Here is a 17,724-nt window from a genome sequence, read left to right as displayed (position 1 = left end):
CAAGGAAACAGTCAAAAAAACTAAGAGGCAGCCTATGGAATGGGAGAAGATATTTGCAAATGACACTACAGATAAAAGACTGGTATCCAAGATCTACAAAGAACATCTCAAACTCAATACACGAGAAACAAATAAACAAATCAAAAAATGGGCAGAAGATATGAACACTTTTCCAATGAAGGCATACAAGTGGCTAACAGACACATGAAAAAATGTTCAAAATCATTAGCCATCATGGAAATTCAAATCAAAACCACATTGAGATACCACTTTACACCAGTTAGAATGGCAAAAATTGACAAGGCAGGAAACAACAATTGTTGGAGAGGATGTGGAGAAAGGGGATCCCTCCTACACTGTTGGTGGGAATGCAAGTTGGTACAGCCACTCTGGAAAACAGTGTGGAGGTCCCTTAAAAAGTTAAAAATTGAGCTACCCTATGATCCAGCCATGGAACTACTGGGTATTTACCCCAAAGATACAGACGTAGTGAAGAGAAGGGCCATATGCACCCCAATGTTCATAGCAGGATTGTCCACAATAGCTACATTGTGGAAGGAGCCGAGATGCCCTTCAACAGATGACTGGATTAAGAAGATGTGGTCCATATATACAATAGAATATTACTCAGCCATCAGAAAGAACGAATTCTCAACATTTGCTGCAACATGGACGGGACTGGAGGAGATAATGCCAAACGAAAGAAGTCAAGCAGAGAAAGACAATAATTATCATATGGTTTCACTCATTTATGGAACATAAGAAATAGGAAGATTGGTAGGAGAAGAAAGGGAAGAAGGGGGGTAAACAGAAGGGGGAATGAAGCATGAGAGACTATGGACTCTGGGAAACAAACTGAGGGCTTCAGAGGGGACGGGGGTGGGGGACTGGGATAGGCTGGTGATGGGTATTAAGGAGGGCATGTATTGCATGGTGCACTGGGTGTTATACGCAAGTAATGAATCATGGAACTTTACATCAGAAACCAGGGATGTACTGTATGGTGACTAACATAATAAAAAAAATATTAAAAAGAAAAAAAGTATAAATTGTAACACAACTTGCTATATCTAAACCATGACCCTTAGTTAGGTGAACGCCTTCTGAAAACATTCTTACCTATAAAGAAGATCACGATCTTCAGAACCAATACTATCACCTGACTCAGCTCGAGGGACACGGGTTCTCTGGAATTTTCCCGGCTTTGGACTTTCATCACTTACACTGGCATCTTTCAATTCCAATCTAGGTGAGGAAACTAAACTCTGCAGTGAAGCACATCAGGTATTAGTAGATTTTATGGATGACAGGGATTCTAAATGATAATTCAGAGGAATCGAATAAATTCTCTATTGTTAGGAAATAAACATCCAATGAGTCAACTGAGTCATCATAAAAACAAGACCAACTAAAATAAGTTCCTAAATAGTAAATGAATAAAACTTCAAAGACAGCTAAAACCTACATTTGAACTCTCTTAAAAAATATTTCTAATTGAATCAATTTCCCAAGCTGTAGCTATTCAGTTTAGGGTGATAGCTAGTAACAATAGTCAGCTCCTAGTAAATGTTAGTTCTCTGGTGCTAAATACTAATATACTAATGATGTAATATTCACATAAACCCGTACTACTTTTAACCTCGTTTAACAGGTGAGGACAAAGTGGTAATGAGGTTAAAAAACTCCGGTCAATAAACACCAATGCCAGAGCCAGGATTTGAGCCCACATGTCTGGCCTTTTAAACCATGTCATAGTTTGGATTTTATCTAAGGTCGAAGGAAACCATGGAAGCCTTTTAAGCTCTGTTTTAAGAGAACTGACATCAGAGTTCCAGAAAGCCCCTGGCTACGGAGGGCCAAATCCCCACGTACCAACTAAAAGGGGATCCCATTATAACTGTTTCTTTGTGTCCCAGGCCTGCTGACATCTAGTCTCTCCTTACCTCTGGACTTACCACACCAACTGTCTGTGCTAATGGAGCAAGTAAAGACATCGAGGAGATATTCAATGCATCTTCCTGTTCCTCTTGGTCCATCTCCTCTTCGCTCTTTTCCACATCTAGCTCACCTTCCACCAGGACATCACTGAAGATGTCGTTAATTACTTTTGAGCTATTGATATCGTCATCATCATCCACACTCATCTCAGTTTCACGTACCACTTCTGGAAAAGATTTCAGTAGGTGGATTCTGTGACTCAGACCTTTACAGATTAAAGGGATAGCAGAGCAGATCTCATGTTCACGTGTTTACTAAACAAACAGCAAAGCAATACAGGTTGGAACTGTCAAAAGCCGATTCAATGCTTTGGGTTTAAGAAAGAATATTAAGGAAGAATGCAAACGACAAGATAATAGCCAAAAGCTTCAGACTTACAAAAAATGTTCTTTCAAGTAAATCTTTTTCTGTTTTTGGGGAGTTCCCTTTCACATGGCAGTGAATAACAGGGAAATATTAACATCACTTAGGGCAGGGTTCCCAAATAATCTTCAAGAACCACTAATTCCTCTAAGACTATATAAAGAGGGTGGAAGACGGACAGCACATTTCCTTTCCCTGTGAAAGTGAGTGATAGCCTTAATCACATTTTCACAGGGGTCTGTGACCTAAAGATAACTTAACAGTGCTATCTCTTTGTGGAAGCTAGAGTATTTCCTAGTTAGAGAGAGAGAGAGAGAGAGAGAGAAAGGATATTACAAAATCATAAGACATTTTGAAATACAGGACACTATATATTTGAATATGTGCTCTACCAATATATTAATAGGAAATAAAGCATAAAAACCAACCAGTCTGCTGCTTGACCTTTGGGTCTGATGTTACTTTCAAAGACTTATCCTCTTCTAAAAACAATGTGATTTTCAAAGGGCTAGACTTCGTCATTTCACATTCAGTGAAACCTAAAAAAAAAATTGTAAGAAAAATCATATTAATATATGTTAAGAACCTAGAATTTTTCAGTTAAGGAACCTTATGTATTTTTTCTTATCATAAAACTATGCATTTCAAATCTAGAAATGTATAGAGAATCCCAAGACAACTGTCCTCTCTTCATGTTCCCAATGCTCTCTTGCTCCCCAAAGAGAAAGGGGACACCAATATTACCAGGTTATTGTTTGTTCTTCCAGTCTTGCCCCTATGTATGCAAATGTGTACATCCTTTTGTTTTATCAGAAGGTAAACATACTATGCATGCTGTTCTGCATTTTGTTTTTCACTTTAAAAAAAAAAGTATCAATAAAAACACGTCACAAACTAGCAACAGAAGGAAACTACCTCAACATAATAAAGGCCACACAGGAAAAGCCAATGGCTAACATGATACTCAGTAGTGAAAGACTGAAAGTTTTTCCTCTAAGATCAGGAAAAAGACAAGGATGGCCACTCTCACCACCTCTATTCAGCATAATTTGGAAGTCCTAGTCAGAGCAATAGGCAAGAAAAATAAATAAAAAGCATCCAGATTTGAAAAGAAGTAAAATTACCTCTGTTCATAGAATAAAATACTTAGAAAAAAAAAAGAGTAAAATACTTAGGAATAAACCTAACCAAGGAGGTGATAGACTTGTAGGCTGAAAACTACAAAACACTGCTGAAAGGCATTAAATAAGATAGAAATAGCTGGAAAGACATCCCATGTTCATGAATTGGAAGACTTAATATTGTCAAGATGTCAATAGTACCCAAAACAATCTACAGATTCAATGCATTCTTATCAACAGCATTTTTTGGAGAAGCAGAAAAGTCCATCCTAAAACTCATATAGAGCTTCAAGGAACCTTGAACATCCAAAATAATTTTGTAAAAAAACAAAATTAGAAGACTGACATCTCCTGATTTCAGAATATATTAAAAAGCTACAGTAATCAAAACAGTATGGCACAAACACAGATACACAGACCAATGGAATAGACAGAGAGCCGCAAAACAAAACCTCACATATCTGTCAAACGGTCTTTGACAAGGCTGCCAAGATGATTTGGTGGGGCAAGGAAGTCTCTCCAACAAATGATGTTGGGAAAACTGGATATTCACATGCAGAAAATGAAGCTGGACCTTTATCAGACACCATATACAAAAATTAATTCACAATGGATTAAAGACCCAAATGTAAGACTCCAAACTGTAAAAGTCCTAGAAGAAAACATGAAGGAAAAGCTTCAAGACAATGGATTTTGCAATTTCTTGGGTGTGACATCAAAAGCACAGGCCACAAAAGCACAAACAGACAAATGGGATGACATCAAACTTAAAAACTTTTGTGCATCAAAGGATATATTCAACAGAATTACAAAGACAACCTACAAAATGGGGGGAAATATTTGTAAATTGTATATGTGATAAGAGGTTAATATTCAGAATATATGAAGAACTCCTATAACTCAACAACAAAAATAAAATACCCAGATTAGAAAATGGGTAAAGGACTTGAACGGACATTTCTCCAAAGATGATATACAAACAGCTAACAAGCATATGAAAAGATGCTCAACACGACTAACTGTGAAACAAATGGAAATCGAAATCACAATGAGCTATCACCTCACACCCCTAAGGAGGGCTACTATCAAGACAACAGAAAATAACAAGTGTTGGCAAGGATGTGGAAAAACTAGAACCCCTGTGCTGTGTTGGTGAGATTGAAAAATGGTGTGACTGCTACAGAAGATAGTATAATGGTTCCTCAAAATTTAAAATAGATCCACTATATGGATCTACTGGGGATATACCAAGAATCGAAAGCCAGGCCTCAAAGAGATATTTGCCTACCCATGTCCCTAGCAGCACTACTCACAATAACTAAGAGACAGAAGCAACCAAAATGTCCATTGATAGCCAGTGGCTGAACAAAATGTATATATACAGGATGGAGTATTATTCAGCCTTAAAAAGGAAGGAATTCCAGTCACATGCTAGGACATGGATGAACCTTGAGGACATTACGCTAAATTAAATGAGCTAGTTACAGGGGCGCTTGGGTGGCACAGTCAGTTAAGTGTCCAACTCTTGGTTTCCGCTCAGGCTGTGATCTCAGGGTCATGGGATAGAGCCTCGTGTTGGGCTCCAAGCTCAGCGCAGAGTCTGCAAAAGTTTCTCTCCCCCTCTCTCTCTGCCCCTCCCCCCTGCACTCCAGGTTTCTCTAAAATAAATAAATCTTAAAAAAAAAAAAAGGGAGTTACAAAAAGATAAATACTATATGATTACACTTATTTGAGGTTTCTAAAGTAGGCAAATTCATAGAAACAGAAAGTAGAATGGTGGGTACCAGGGGCTGAGGAGAGGAGGAAATGGGGAGTTGTTGCTCGATGTGTAGAGTTTCTGTTCTAAAGATGAATAAGTTCTAGAGATCTGTTCCACAACGATGTGAATGTACTTAACACTACCGAACTATGCACTTAAAAATTGTTAAGATAGTAAATTTTAGTAATGTGTTTTTTACCATAATTTTAAAAAACAAAAAAAAAGTTTAAGTGTCTATGATATATTAAATGTCATTCCATACAAAGCTATCTTACTGTTTTGAGCAGCTACATAATATTTGGGGACATGGATTTAGCACCATTTATTGAAACAGTTTTCTACTGATAGACATTAATTACACCTTATTACTATTACAAACAGTGCCGCAATTCAACTCTTTGTATATACATCTTTGCACACTAGTTTTAAGAATTCAACTTATAGAAACACTTGTAGAGAAGCTAAATTAAGGAGCACGCACACTCTACAATTCAACAGGTCTTACTGAATCTTTCTCAGGAAAAAAAAAAAAAAAGGAGCTATTTATCCTCCCATAAGAGCATGAGTTCTGAGTCCGGAAAGAGAACAAAGGAAGAAGCATATTGCCTGGCTAGAAATGAAAGAATGAGCAGCAATAAAGAAATTTATCTATCTTTTTACATTAAAGCAGTATTTCTGGGCTTTCCGATGCAATTTCCAAAACTATGGTAGATGGAAAGCTACATTTAAGTGGAGCAGAAGTAGAAAATGCTGACCTGTAGGTTCTGTGCGGGAAGGTTTTCCTGGTGTCTGATTTTCTGTCACCTTTTCTGATACTGGAAGCGATGGGGTCTTTGAAACAGCTGGATGTTTTTTGAGGGGAGTGTTCTGACAGTGAATTTCCTACAAAAAGCAAATGAATATGTTATTTCTCAAAACTATAGATTTTTTTTCTTTTTACGTGTTATTAAATGAAACAATCACGAGTCATTAATCTATATAGGCTTGCTCAGAACAAAATAATGTATGTGAAAGGTCCCAGCCATGTTTAGAACACCAGAAGCGCTCGCTGGTTCAGTATTCTCGGCAATTCCCAGGACGTACTTTAAGAGACTAGGAGGCAAGAAGGAAAATTCGCATCAGAGTTTTAGATAAACCGATTAAAGTGAAAGCCGCACACAGAGAAAAGCAATTCCCCTAGGCCGCTTATCTCATCCCACACCTATAAAATCTACTGACAGTTCCTACATCAACATTCCCCTTAACATTTACTCAGTGGGTAAAAGGCAAAGAAAACAAAGAACAAAAACAGAATGTGGGAAAAAGAGGAAAGAAAAAAAATCCCTCATCTGAGTCTTTCTTAATCATTTACAAGGCCATGGAAGAGAAACATTCATTGTTCCTTCTTGAAAAGGCTTTATGATTAAAGCAATAGTAGAAATAATCAAATAGGAGTAAGAATAACAGCAACTAATGCTTAATAGAGCCTAATACGTGCCAGTCACCTTTCTAAGCACTTGACATATTGCCTCCCCAGTCCTCCCAATAACCCTATAAGTTAGGCGCTATTACTTCCATTTTACTGATGAAAAGATCCAGACACAGGAGTGAATTGACTTGCACACTTTGCCAGTAACTGGCAGGGCCAGTTTATAAACCCACATATTCTCATTCCAGACTATTTTGATTTTCAAATTAGAAGGAGCTTTTGATGCACGAACACAGAGTAAACCATCGAAGGCTGTGCTGTAGACTGACTCCCCTGTGAAGGCAGGACTTACCTACAGCCTTCTGTAATACAGGTGGTTCTTACACCCTGACAACATGAGGGACAGTCTCTAATTCCAGGCTCTTAGTACTTCTCTTCTCCTGCTCATGCCATCCCCACTTCTCCAGTCCAAGACCTGCCATCATCTGGGTGGTATCGGTAGCCGCAAGTACCTTCTAGCCAACATCCTGGCCCCTCAGTTGCATAAATGCTTCAACTCCAAAGACCTTCACCACCACTCCAATTCAGCCATTCCCTGGAGTCACCTTCCCCCCTGAAACCCTTCAATCTCTCTAGCTCTCTTACTTAGCAATTCCTACCAGATCCTGTTCTTTGGCCTCATGGGGACCTCTGGCCATTTGATGCTTTTCTTCCTGTCAGCACTGCCTATTTTCTTACACCTCCATCCAGGATAGACCTCATGACCCTTCAGTTCAACCACGATCTCACCAATATCTTCAACTCCCTCACCTCAACTGTATTTTTATTCCTTATGTCTAGCAAACCCTATCCCTAGAACAACCCACCATCTCCATGTTTATATCCAGGCTCTTTGGACATATCTTAGAGGAAAAACTCATGACTGTGAGATTGATTCTACTAGGAATGTATGCTCTCATAGCCCCGCTGAGTCTCAATACTACTCCTTAGTCCTTCTCTTTCCAGGTCAGCTCTCTCTCCCATTCTCCAAGACTATCAGACCTGTCACCTTCCCTTCCCTAAGGATGAACAAAACAGAAGTAACCAGATAGAAATTCTACCAGTTTTCTGTCACCATAATTCTAAAATCACCTGTCCCCAAACACTGCTTTCCTTTTTCCTTCTTACCACACGGGGAACCTGTCCTAATCCTTTCCCTTCATGGTGCTCCAAGTTCATCCAATCCACTCTTAGCTCTTGAAAGGTTTACTCCATCTTATCAATCAGCGTCACTTATTCCTCTATCATAAACCTCTTACTTTTTTATTTAAAAGAATTTATTTATTTAGAGTGCAAGCACATGTGCAAGTGGGGAGGGGAAAAAGGGGAGAGAGAATCCCAAGCAGGCTCCACACTCAGCATGGAGCCCAAGGTGGGGCTAGATCCCATGACCCCAAGGTCACCACCTAAACCCAAATCGAGTCAGATGCTTAACTGACTGAGCCACCAGGCACCCTATAAACCTTTTTACTTTTGACATTAAAATTGATTTAAGTCTCCTCAGAAAGAACAAAATAAACACAACCACAAACAAACCATACTTCACTTCCTCATCCCCTTCCAGCCATCACCTCCTTTCTCCCTTCCCTTTTAGAATCAAACTTCTGAGGCCTGCCTCTGCCCTCAGGCCCTGCTCCTCACCCACCACCACCTGCATTCTCCCCTCACCACTTCACTAAAACTGCTCTTGCCAAGTAACAACAAGCTCTTTCTTCCAAAACCCAGTGGTCCCCCGGTGGTCTCAGTCCAGTCCACATTTGACAACACATACTTGACAATACCAGCCATTCCTTCCTTCTGAAAGGTTCTTCCTTTGACTCTAGCAACACCACACTCAATTCCTTTTTCCTCCCACCTCTTTGCTCCCTTGGTGGATACCACAGATGAGTTCTGAGTGAGGCAGACCCCCTGAATCTGCTGTTATTGTGTCCAGAATTTTCTTTACATGCAAATGTGCAACCGTCCGAGGAGGAATTCCACAGATTTAGCAGGAATTCTTTAGCACAAAACAGTTGTCCTATATGTCTAGGGATGTAGCAGAAAAGCCATGATATGATATACTGGCAACCAAGTGAAGAAGGTGCTTCAAACAGAAGAAGAGAGTAATCAACAATGCCAAATGCTGCTAATATGTCAAGTTAAATGCCTAAAAATGGATTACTGAAGATCCTTGGTGAATTTGATAAGGAGGTAGTGGTGACAGCCTGAGTGGAGATCCAGAGAGAAGGGAGGGGAAAAAAATGTAAGCAGCAAGAGATAAGTCTTTTGGAAGAGCCTGAATGAAAAGGAGGTAAAGAAAGGGAGGGGAATAGGGGGTCCAGAGAATTGTTTTTATTTTAAGATGACAGACACAGCTTGCTGTATGCCGATGGGAGGGATTAGCACATTCATTCCTTCTTTCAAGGACAATTTATTGAGCTCCTCCTGTGAGCCAAGCCCTAAGAACACAGATAAAGACAGATAAGGCTCTAGTAGACAGTGGTGGAAAGCAAAGGTGAAACAGTTACAGGAAGATAAATATTCCAGCGGAGGCAAAGAACAGGATGACAGTGGAAGAAAGAAGGGCCTCTAAGGAAAAGGGCCAGGTAAGGATTTCCATAGGGGATTAAAGTCTGACCTATTCCTCATGAAGTAGGAGTTCACCATGGAGATACTCCTTGCAGAGAGAAATAGCGAGGCAAAGACAAAGAGATCTGAAAACATGGGTCCATTTGAGAAACTGCAAATAGTCTGCATGACCAGATTGACACACACATGTGGAGAAGCAGTGAGAAGCCAGATTCCAGATGATTCTAGATGACAAGCCAAGCACTTCAGACAGTTTTCTGATGCTAGCTATGGAAAGCTTTCCAAGGACTTTAAGCAAGGGAATACACAGATATCTGCCTTTTAAAAATACTTCTCTGGCAGCAGTGGGTAAGAGGGACGGGAGAGTAGCCCGACTAGAGGCAAGGTTTTTGATACAAAGCTCTGGAAGTGACTAAGGTAACGGTGGAGGAAAACAGAGAGGACGGGCAGCTTGCAGTATACTGGCTGTGTATGTGTTCATGTGTGTGCCAGGGGAAGAAGACGTGGTAATAAGACGAAGGAGGCGAGGAAGTACTCCCAGACTGTTTTAGATGGTGAGATAGAGAATGAAGCCCGAGGTGGAGACAGAGGCTACATGGAGAATACACTGCTGCGAAGTGCAGAGAGCTCTACCAGCCAACCAGGCCTGGAGTTCGGGAGAGAGGGGAATACAGCACAGTCAAGCACATTAGCGTTTCTGCGAGGACAGAGAAGAGACGTCCCAGAGCAAATAAGAGAACAGGGTTAGGTCAGAACCCTGGGAAACAGGATTTGTTAAACAAGAGGCCTGATAAAAACCAAAATCAATTAAATAGGTCTTTCTCAGAGAATACTGGTTAAATGTATTTTTCTATTTCTACTGGTACCCACTTTAAATGTAATTCTATTATTTTTAGCTTGAAAGTATATCCTAATACAGTATTTTGTACATATAAATGAAACAGAAAGTAGTTTATAAGTAGGGACTTTGCTGAAGGCTGATGAATGAAATTTGACAGTAAGTAACGAAGGAATAAAGAGAAATTGGGACATATTTGATGACCTGAAAGGATTATGGATAGTCTAACAGTGGCACCTGGGGAGAGTACGCCATCATTAATGGAAAAAATAGATTCTGAGAAACATTTTAGAACCAGCATCTAAGTGGAATATTAAAAGAAATATGAAATCAATTGAATGATGAGAGCACATTTTAAAATTTTGATTTTAAGTAGGTTATCAGTGAATACATTAAGAGTTCTACCGAATGGGAGAGTATCACAAGAGAAAAGCAGAGTTGGTATGAACATTGAAGGGGTTTATGAATGGAAAATGGCACAGTTAATTGAACAGGATAAAGAACAGTTTGACAATGCAGGACCACAAGTTAGTTCCCAGCACTACATGGGATTCACTTCATTTTTCTTGTTTACACTACCTGTTTGGTGTCTACTTGTTTGCTTCTTGAGTTTTCGCCTTTTTCTGCGCTCCATAAATTGCCCTTGTCATATCGGCCACGAAGACATGCTAGTTCTTTCTCACGTTCCTAAAACCACCAAAAGCTCTATTTTAATACAAGAGCCAACGGTATGTTTAAGAATAATATTCAGATACTACTAAATTTTGCTTGTCTTCAGTTTTAAGATTAAAAAATTCACAATACGCATGGAACACAAGACAATAGTATTTGCTAATTTGAAATAAGTGATACAGGGAACCAAGATGCTATTTATCACTGTCAAAAAGACTGGTATTGGAATTCACATTTTGATTTCTAGGTTCTATGCCGAGACCATGTAATGAATAATGTTAAAGCAGTAAGCCAGACCTGCTTGAGCTGTTGTGCTAAATGAGTCGTAGATGAAGATGTGTTTTGCTTGAATAATCTTTCTTGGATGGCCCTTGTATTTGGAGTGATAACGGGGGTTCTATGGGGTGTGCTCCGAGCAGGACTTTGTTTGCTGTGTTCTTGACAACGCTCCCCAAAGCGTTCCAGGAAAGGCTTAATTCCTACTCCTCCTACAGAAAACACACACATTTTAGAGGCTATTTAGAATAAGTAGGAATTATAGTTTGTACTGAAAAAGTTCTGAAATCCAGTATGGCTCTAAATTGCTTTGCTTCTACTTAAACTACTCTTTCGGAAAGTAAACAGTATGAAAACAGCTTTAAAAAAAAAAGTACCATATCATTCTATTTAATTCCATGTCTTAAAAGTCGTTTATCGGAATTAGTTCTCTAAAGAAAGAAGAGGAGGAATTTTTAAAAGGTAGAGTGAGAGGACAGTGGAAATTAGAACACCCTTCAACTAAGTAAGCAGAACCTAAATGACTGGAAATTGTCTGTATGTGTATTAACAGTATTCCCTAACCACCAAAGGGTCCTAGCCATGAGAACTCAACTACTTCTATTTCTACAGCCCAGTTTATTTTATCTTGCCTTTAGGAAGTCCACTATAAAATACAGGAATTAAATCCTTTTTATCTCTCAAAAGAAAAATTAGAGATTATTGACTTTTTTTTTTTTTTTAAAGATTTTATTTATTTATTCAACAGAGATAGAGACAGCCATCGAGAGAGGGAACACAAGCAGGGGGAGAGNATTTAAAGTAGAACAAATGGGATAGCGTTGTACCATAAAGAGGTTTATCTCTATCAGATACCAGCATTTTCCTTCAAAAGGCCAGAGAGTAAATATTTTGGGCTTTGTGACCACTGTCGTAACTACTCAACTCTGCATTGAAGCATGAAAGCAGCCACAGACAACATGTAAATAAATGGGCATGGCTGCGTTCCAATAAAACTTTATTTGCAAAAACAGGTAAAGGGCACAATTTGACCCATAGGCATAGTCTGAAGACTCCACATGTCACTTCATACCATATTTCAAACTAGAATGCATGAAGAATACCAAGAAACATGTAAATTAAATATCTCTGAGGCCCTGATAATATACACTGGGCATAGCCAATAGCCAAGAATAAAAATTAAAAAAACAAATCTTCTTATCTATGCCATAAGTCTTCAGAAAATTGAGAGTAACTAGTTCTAGTCCATGTGGGGATCCTGCAATTGTTTCCAGCTCATTTCTCATTTCGGCTCACCCGGAAACTGACTGCTGGTTTCCTAGCCCATAACTGATGGATTCCCACTCTCATCTCTCTACTTCTCTTTTATGAGGAACTACAGTATCCAGAGAGATTATATTTTTAAGAAGTTAAAATTTTGAATTAAAAGTTCTCCCAGGGCGCCTGGGTGGCTCAGTTGGTTGAGCATCTGCCTTCGGCTCAGGTCATGATCCTGGAGTCCCAGGATCGTGTCCGTATTGGGCTCCCTGCTCGGTGGGGAGTCTGCTTCTCCCTCTGACCCTCCCCCCCACTTATGCTCTCTCTCAAAAAAAAAGTCCTTCCAAAAGCAATTCTATTGAAAACAGAATATAGTTCAAAGTGAACTATATCTCCAATATATTTGAACCATATTTTTTAGTGCTATGTTTCTCAACCAACAGCACATGGGGGTATGCCAGAAGGTGTAAATCCCCACAAGATCAATACAGATTTCCAGGAGCATCAGTTTACTACAGGGAGTAATTTGGAACTTTCACATGTATTACTCACACACAATATATACACATACAAATATAATTGGGAGTGGAGTCATTTGTATACACATTCACTTTCCTTTGCTATTAGGGGTGCCTCCATATTGAAGTTTGCAAAGCATGGCTCTGCATACTTGGATACAAGAATGTTTCTCCATTATGCCCTTAAAATGTGATTTCCAGTTGTATATGCTTTGTCTCCATCAAAAAGTATAGAAGAAAGTATCTACCATGGTCATTCTAGAAAAAACCCACGTTTAAACTGTTAAAATGCAACAAGTTACATACTTTGACCAGTAAATGGGCAAGTCTCCACTAAGGAATATTCATTCAATAAATTAAAGCTGAATTTGAAGAAGTCCCATGTCCTACATTCAGGCACTTGCCATGGCAAACCAACACCGTACAATTCACAACTGGTATTTAAAATGCTGAGGACAGACACCCTGAAAATAGTCAGCACTAACTAGATTTTTTAAAAGATACATAACCTGATGTTGCAGATTTGTCTTTAGATTGAGACTGCCGACAAACTTCTCTATTTAATTCTTCTTTGGGCCGAACTGTCTGGGACACAGTTGACTTCTCAATTGGTTTCGATACCTCTGTTTTCAGGGGATCTACAGGAGTTTTCTGAAGTAGCTCAGGATTTTGTCCCTCACAATTTTTAGCATCAGTAATGGATATAGTAGAAGATTTCACTGGGGAAGAAGCAGCTTTCTGAAACACGATAACACTTAGGGTAAATAACAATATGCACGCTATCTAAAGGTAGTCATAACAGAACGAGTCTAATTCTATTTGCTTAGTAGCCTTTATGTAAACTTATGAAAAAAAAATTCTTTCTCTCTAATAGGTCAAACCAATTTGGAAAGTTTGATAAAAAGTCAACTTAGAAAATGCTATTATTCAAATTTTTCATATGTAGTTTAGCACGTATAATACACTGAGGAGTAATTTCATATAAGGGGTAGGGCCACTCCCTATTTTAAATAACAATTTCTTTCAGATTATCTCACAAGCACCTTTATAAATTTTAACTGTATGAGACCACAGTGCATATTTTTGTCTTTTAATTAAGTCAATATTATTATTATTAATAATATTAATTTAACGAAATTATCATATCATGTACTTGATGGCTAACCATAACATATTTTTAAGTGCTATGTGCCAAGCATTTTACTAAAGGTTTTATGCACATTTTCTCATTTAATCCTCCCAATAACCCCTCTTTCCCCATTTTACAGATGGGAAAATAAGGTTTTGCAAGATTAACTTGTCCAAAGCCACACTTTTAATTTTGTGGCAGGGCTAGGATTGAATGCAGGTCTATTAATGCCAAAACCTGGCTCTATATTTAAAAACGAGGCTCAGAAACATAATACTTTCCTTTTTTTTTTTTAAGGTTGTTTTTAAAAGCTGAAGAAGTAATTCATATGCAAGATAAGACTTTCAAACATTTCAAAAGGATATATGGTAAAATTATCATAACCACCCTTAACGATCCTGTTCAGCAATTAGCCTTTTGAAGGTAACTTTAGCTACTAGTTTATTATACGTGTTTTCAGAGAAATTCCATATCTTATATTACATACACATACATAAAGCATTCTACAGAGAAGGTAATGTTCACTGCTCTCCCTGATGACTAAGAAGAGGCTCCCTCATTCCATGATTATACACCTTGGAGTTGTATGAAATTAGTGTAATTTACTTGTCAACTACTAATTTATCTTGGGATAGGCTACCAAATTTATGGTTTTTACTTTCTATGACACCAGTTTCTAAAAACACAAACAAACACACTACATATACGTTCTAAAATACTACACATCCATATACATTATTACTCATAAGGAAAAAAATTTCCGAAGACCAATATTGCATTGCTTACCACAGAACTGGAAATTGCAGCATTATTCAAAGATACACCCACAGCACTCGAGGATGGAGCTTTACTCAAAGAGGCCTCGCCATTCCTTTGGGAACAGCATGTAGCTTCCTGCTGAACACTGCTGCTATTGATCCTAGCAGATGCTCCACTTGCAGAGGAAAATTTGGATAAACAAGTGGTACCAGGCTGTTCTTGTGCACTGTTCTGCTTTGCAGATGAGTAATTTACATCATCTTCCCACGAGCAAATAGTTGCAGCAAGGTTGGCTAGACGGCCCCTTCTACCAACTGGAGTTGCCGAGGCGTCCGAGGGGGCTGGTTTGGGAGGGGAGGCAGCCCTTTCCTCTGATGGCATCGGTGCGATGAGTGAGCTTTCGGGGGTATCATCTGGAAATGTTTTCAGGAAGAGTTAAAACCCATGTTCAAGAGTTATGCATATGGGTAATAACAAGATCACTCCACTCAGAACTGTTAGTTAGTAGGTTTAAGAACTAACAAAAAGCTCTCAAATGCATGAAACTATCACACTGCTTAAATTTGACAATCCTTTTAAATCAGATGACAGTCTAAATTTAAAAAAACCCACACACACAAACTTCTTAGACCTATTTTTTTCCAATTTTTAATGGATTATGAATGCTTGAAGGTACCATACGCTTAGGTTATAATTTTAGAATTAATTCATGATGTTATAAGATGGCACAATTTAAGATTACATAGTCCACAGGCACGTTTTGTTTTAAAATGGATGAGACCAGTGCTGTACAACAGAACTTTCTGCAACGATGGACATGTTCTATATCCATCCAGGACAGAACCACTAGCCACATGTCATTCGTGAGCACTCGAAATGCGGCTAGGGCAACTAAGAAACATTTCACTTTATTTCAATTAATTTAAATCTCAAAAGCTACATATGGCTAGTGTCTACCCTATGGATAGCACAGGGTTGGACTAAAATGTTTTCCCACAGTTACTTCATGGGGAGATAGATCTCAAATAGATCTATCTATTCACTTATGAAGGCCTGTGTGCATAAAGCACACACAGGGAAACCAAAACTCCCAGCACTTTCTACTCCACAAATTGAGTCAATGGAAGAGGTACCCCTCCTACTGTCTAAACCTTATACTTCTCCCCGAATTCTCAATTCTACCCCTCCAAAACCTCTTTTTTTCTCTGCACAAAACTACGCTCATCTGTCTCTAGCTCTGTCTCATCTTGGAGCTAAAAATAAACACCCTCTCATCAACATACACTCCTTTTTTAGCTACCGTCCCCGTTGCCCCGCACAACATCCTCTCACCACTCAACTCGCTTGAACCCGCCTCTGCCTACACCGCTGCCTTGGAGTTGCTTTGCTGCTGTCACTAGATGCCAGTACACACTCTGCAGGCCTTGTGCTTCCATCGGTGACATCATCCTCTACGTGTTCTGCCCATGGGCCATATCCTCCGTGGTCTCCTTCTACCTACCAACCACCTCCATTCGGCTATTCCCCAGGCATCCCGAGCAACATATGTGACGCTGAAACTGCCCCAAACATGTTCCTCCTTGTCATGGCCTCTTTCTCCTTCTCCCTTCTCCTCCTCCACCACCCAGACAACCTCAGAGATCCTCCCTCCTAAATCTTACAGATGCCACCTCTCCTCTTCACTTTCGCGGGCCGTCATCATTCCGCGCCTGGATTATAACATTAACCTTCTAACTGGTCTTCCTGCTCCTGCTCGAGTCTCTGCCCTGTTCAATCCCTTCTCAATTCCGATGCAGACAACATTTGTCTACTTAAACTCTCCCAGTACCTCCCCGTCACCTCCTGGTTAAATTCCATGTGCTCTGGACCCTGCTGCCTTCTTCAACCTTATCTCTTGCTTTTCTACCAGAAAATACCTACTCTTTATGTCTGTATGTTTACAGTACCTCTGTGCTTTTTATGCATTGTTACTTCTGCCAGGGATACCTCCTCCACTGTCTGAAGCCAATGTCCAGGTTGATCGCCTCTGCCTCCTCTAGAAAAGCTTCCCTGACTACCACCGTCCCTGCAATAGCCTTTTGCATACTTCTCTGATGTTCCTGAGAATAAGTCCTGTCTTCTAAGCAGATGACAGTTTTACTATCATGTTTTAGGAATGGGCTTAACAGACCTCTAGCTCTTCTATCTATGCTCTATCAGAAAAGAAGCTTCAGAGGCGCCTGGGTGGCTCAGTTGGTTAAATGTCTGCCTTCGGCTCAGGTCGCAGTCCTGGGGTCATGGGATCAAGCCCACATCGGGCTCCCTGCTTAGCGGGGAGTCTGCCTCTTCTTCTCCATCTGCCTCTCCCTCAGCTCATGCTCTCTCTCTCTCTCAAATAAATAAATAAATAAATAGAAGCTTCAGTTATATTCTAGTACAATCCCTCATTTAACTGGCTTATACCCACAGTCCCAGAGAGCATCCACTACATCATTCACCACAACCACTCTATTTTCAAGTTTCAGTACTTAAAATTAGGCTGTGATGCCTTAATGAGATTGATTTTCAAGGCTGAGATAGGCATTTGTTAACATTTGCTTTCAAAATGTTCAAAATCGTTGCTGCAGTGCTTTCTGTCCTAGAATGTTTATGGCCTTGGCTGTTCTTCTGACCATGCATTAAATCACAACCCTCTTTCTACTTCCCATAGAAATTTCCTACCAAACAGAAATGAGACCTCCTTGTGTTTAGACACATTTACCAATTAGCCTCCTGAGGCATCATAAAGGAGCACGGTTAGCCCTCACTACTAAAATCACTAGCTATAATAGACCACACGGAGTATCTGCACCCACTCCGTGCCCGAGAACATCAGGCTGGTCACAGCAGGCAAGAGTTGAGCCCTAGAGTCAAACAATGGAGGTTGGAATTTTAGCTGCTGATTCTGGTCAGGTGTCTTAGCCTCTTGGAACCCAGTTTCCTCTTCTATAACATGAACAAAAAAGTGGTATGTAGGTTATGAGATTTTTATAAGAATTAA

The 17,724-nt window shown here is 39.6% G+C and overlaps 1 protein-coding gene across 3 annotated transcripts in view; it reads right to left on the bottom strand.

Annotated features, from left to right (window-relative positions):
* Window positions 1–17,724, bottom strand: part of ANLN (anillin actin binding protein) — a 49,075-nt gene that overhangs the window by 20,894 nt on the left and 10,457 nt on the right. For 2 of the 3 annotated variants that reach the window (XM_034670449.1, XM_002918650.4), the window contains exons 4-11: window positions 14,733–15,118; window positions 13,327–13,555; window positions 11,064–11,254; window positions 10,674–10,781; window positions 5,997–6,123; window positions 2,790–2,900; window positions 1,944–2,164; window positions 1,120–1,265 (exon numbers count right to left, since the gene is read on the bottom strand). In XM_034670449.1, coding sequence (XP_034526340.1) covers window positions 1,120–1,265; window positions 1,944–2,164; window positions 2,790–2,900; window positions 5,997–6,123; window positions 10,674–10,781; window positions 11,064–11,254; window positions 13,327–13,555; window positions 14,733–15,118 — 1,519 coding nt within the window. The remainder of the gene's footprint in view (window positions 1–1,119; window positions 1,266–1,943; window positions 2,165–2,789; window positions 2,901–5,996; window positions 6,124–10,673; window positions 10,782–11,063; window positions 11,255–13,326; window positions 13,556–14,732; window positions 15,119–17,724) is intronic. The other variant, XM_034670454.1, reaches the window with a different exon arrangement.

The sequence above is a fragment of the Ailuropoda melanoleuca genome, chromosome 1, assembly GCF_002007445.2.
Source record: "Ailuropoda melanoleuca isolate Jingjing chromosome 1, ASM200744v2, whole genome shotgun sequence".
NCBI lineage: Eukaryota > Metazoa > Chordata > Mammalia > Carnivora > Ursidae > Ailuropoda > Ailuropoda melanoleuca.
This window is presented reverse-complemented; position numbering and strand designations above follow the sequence as displayed.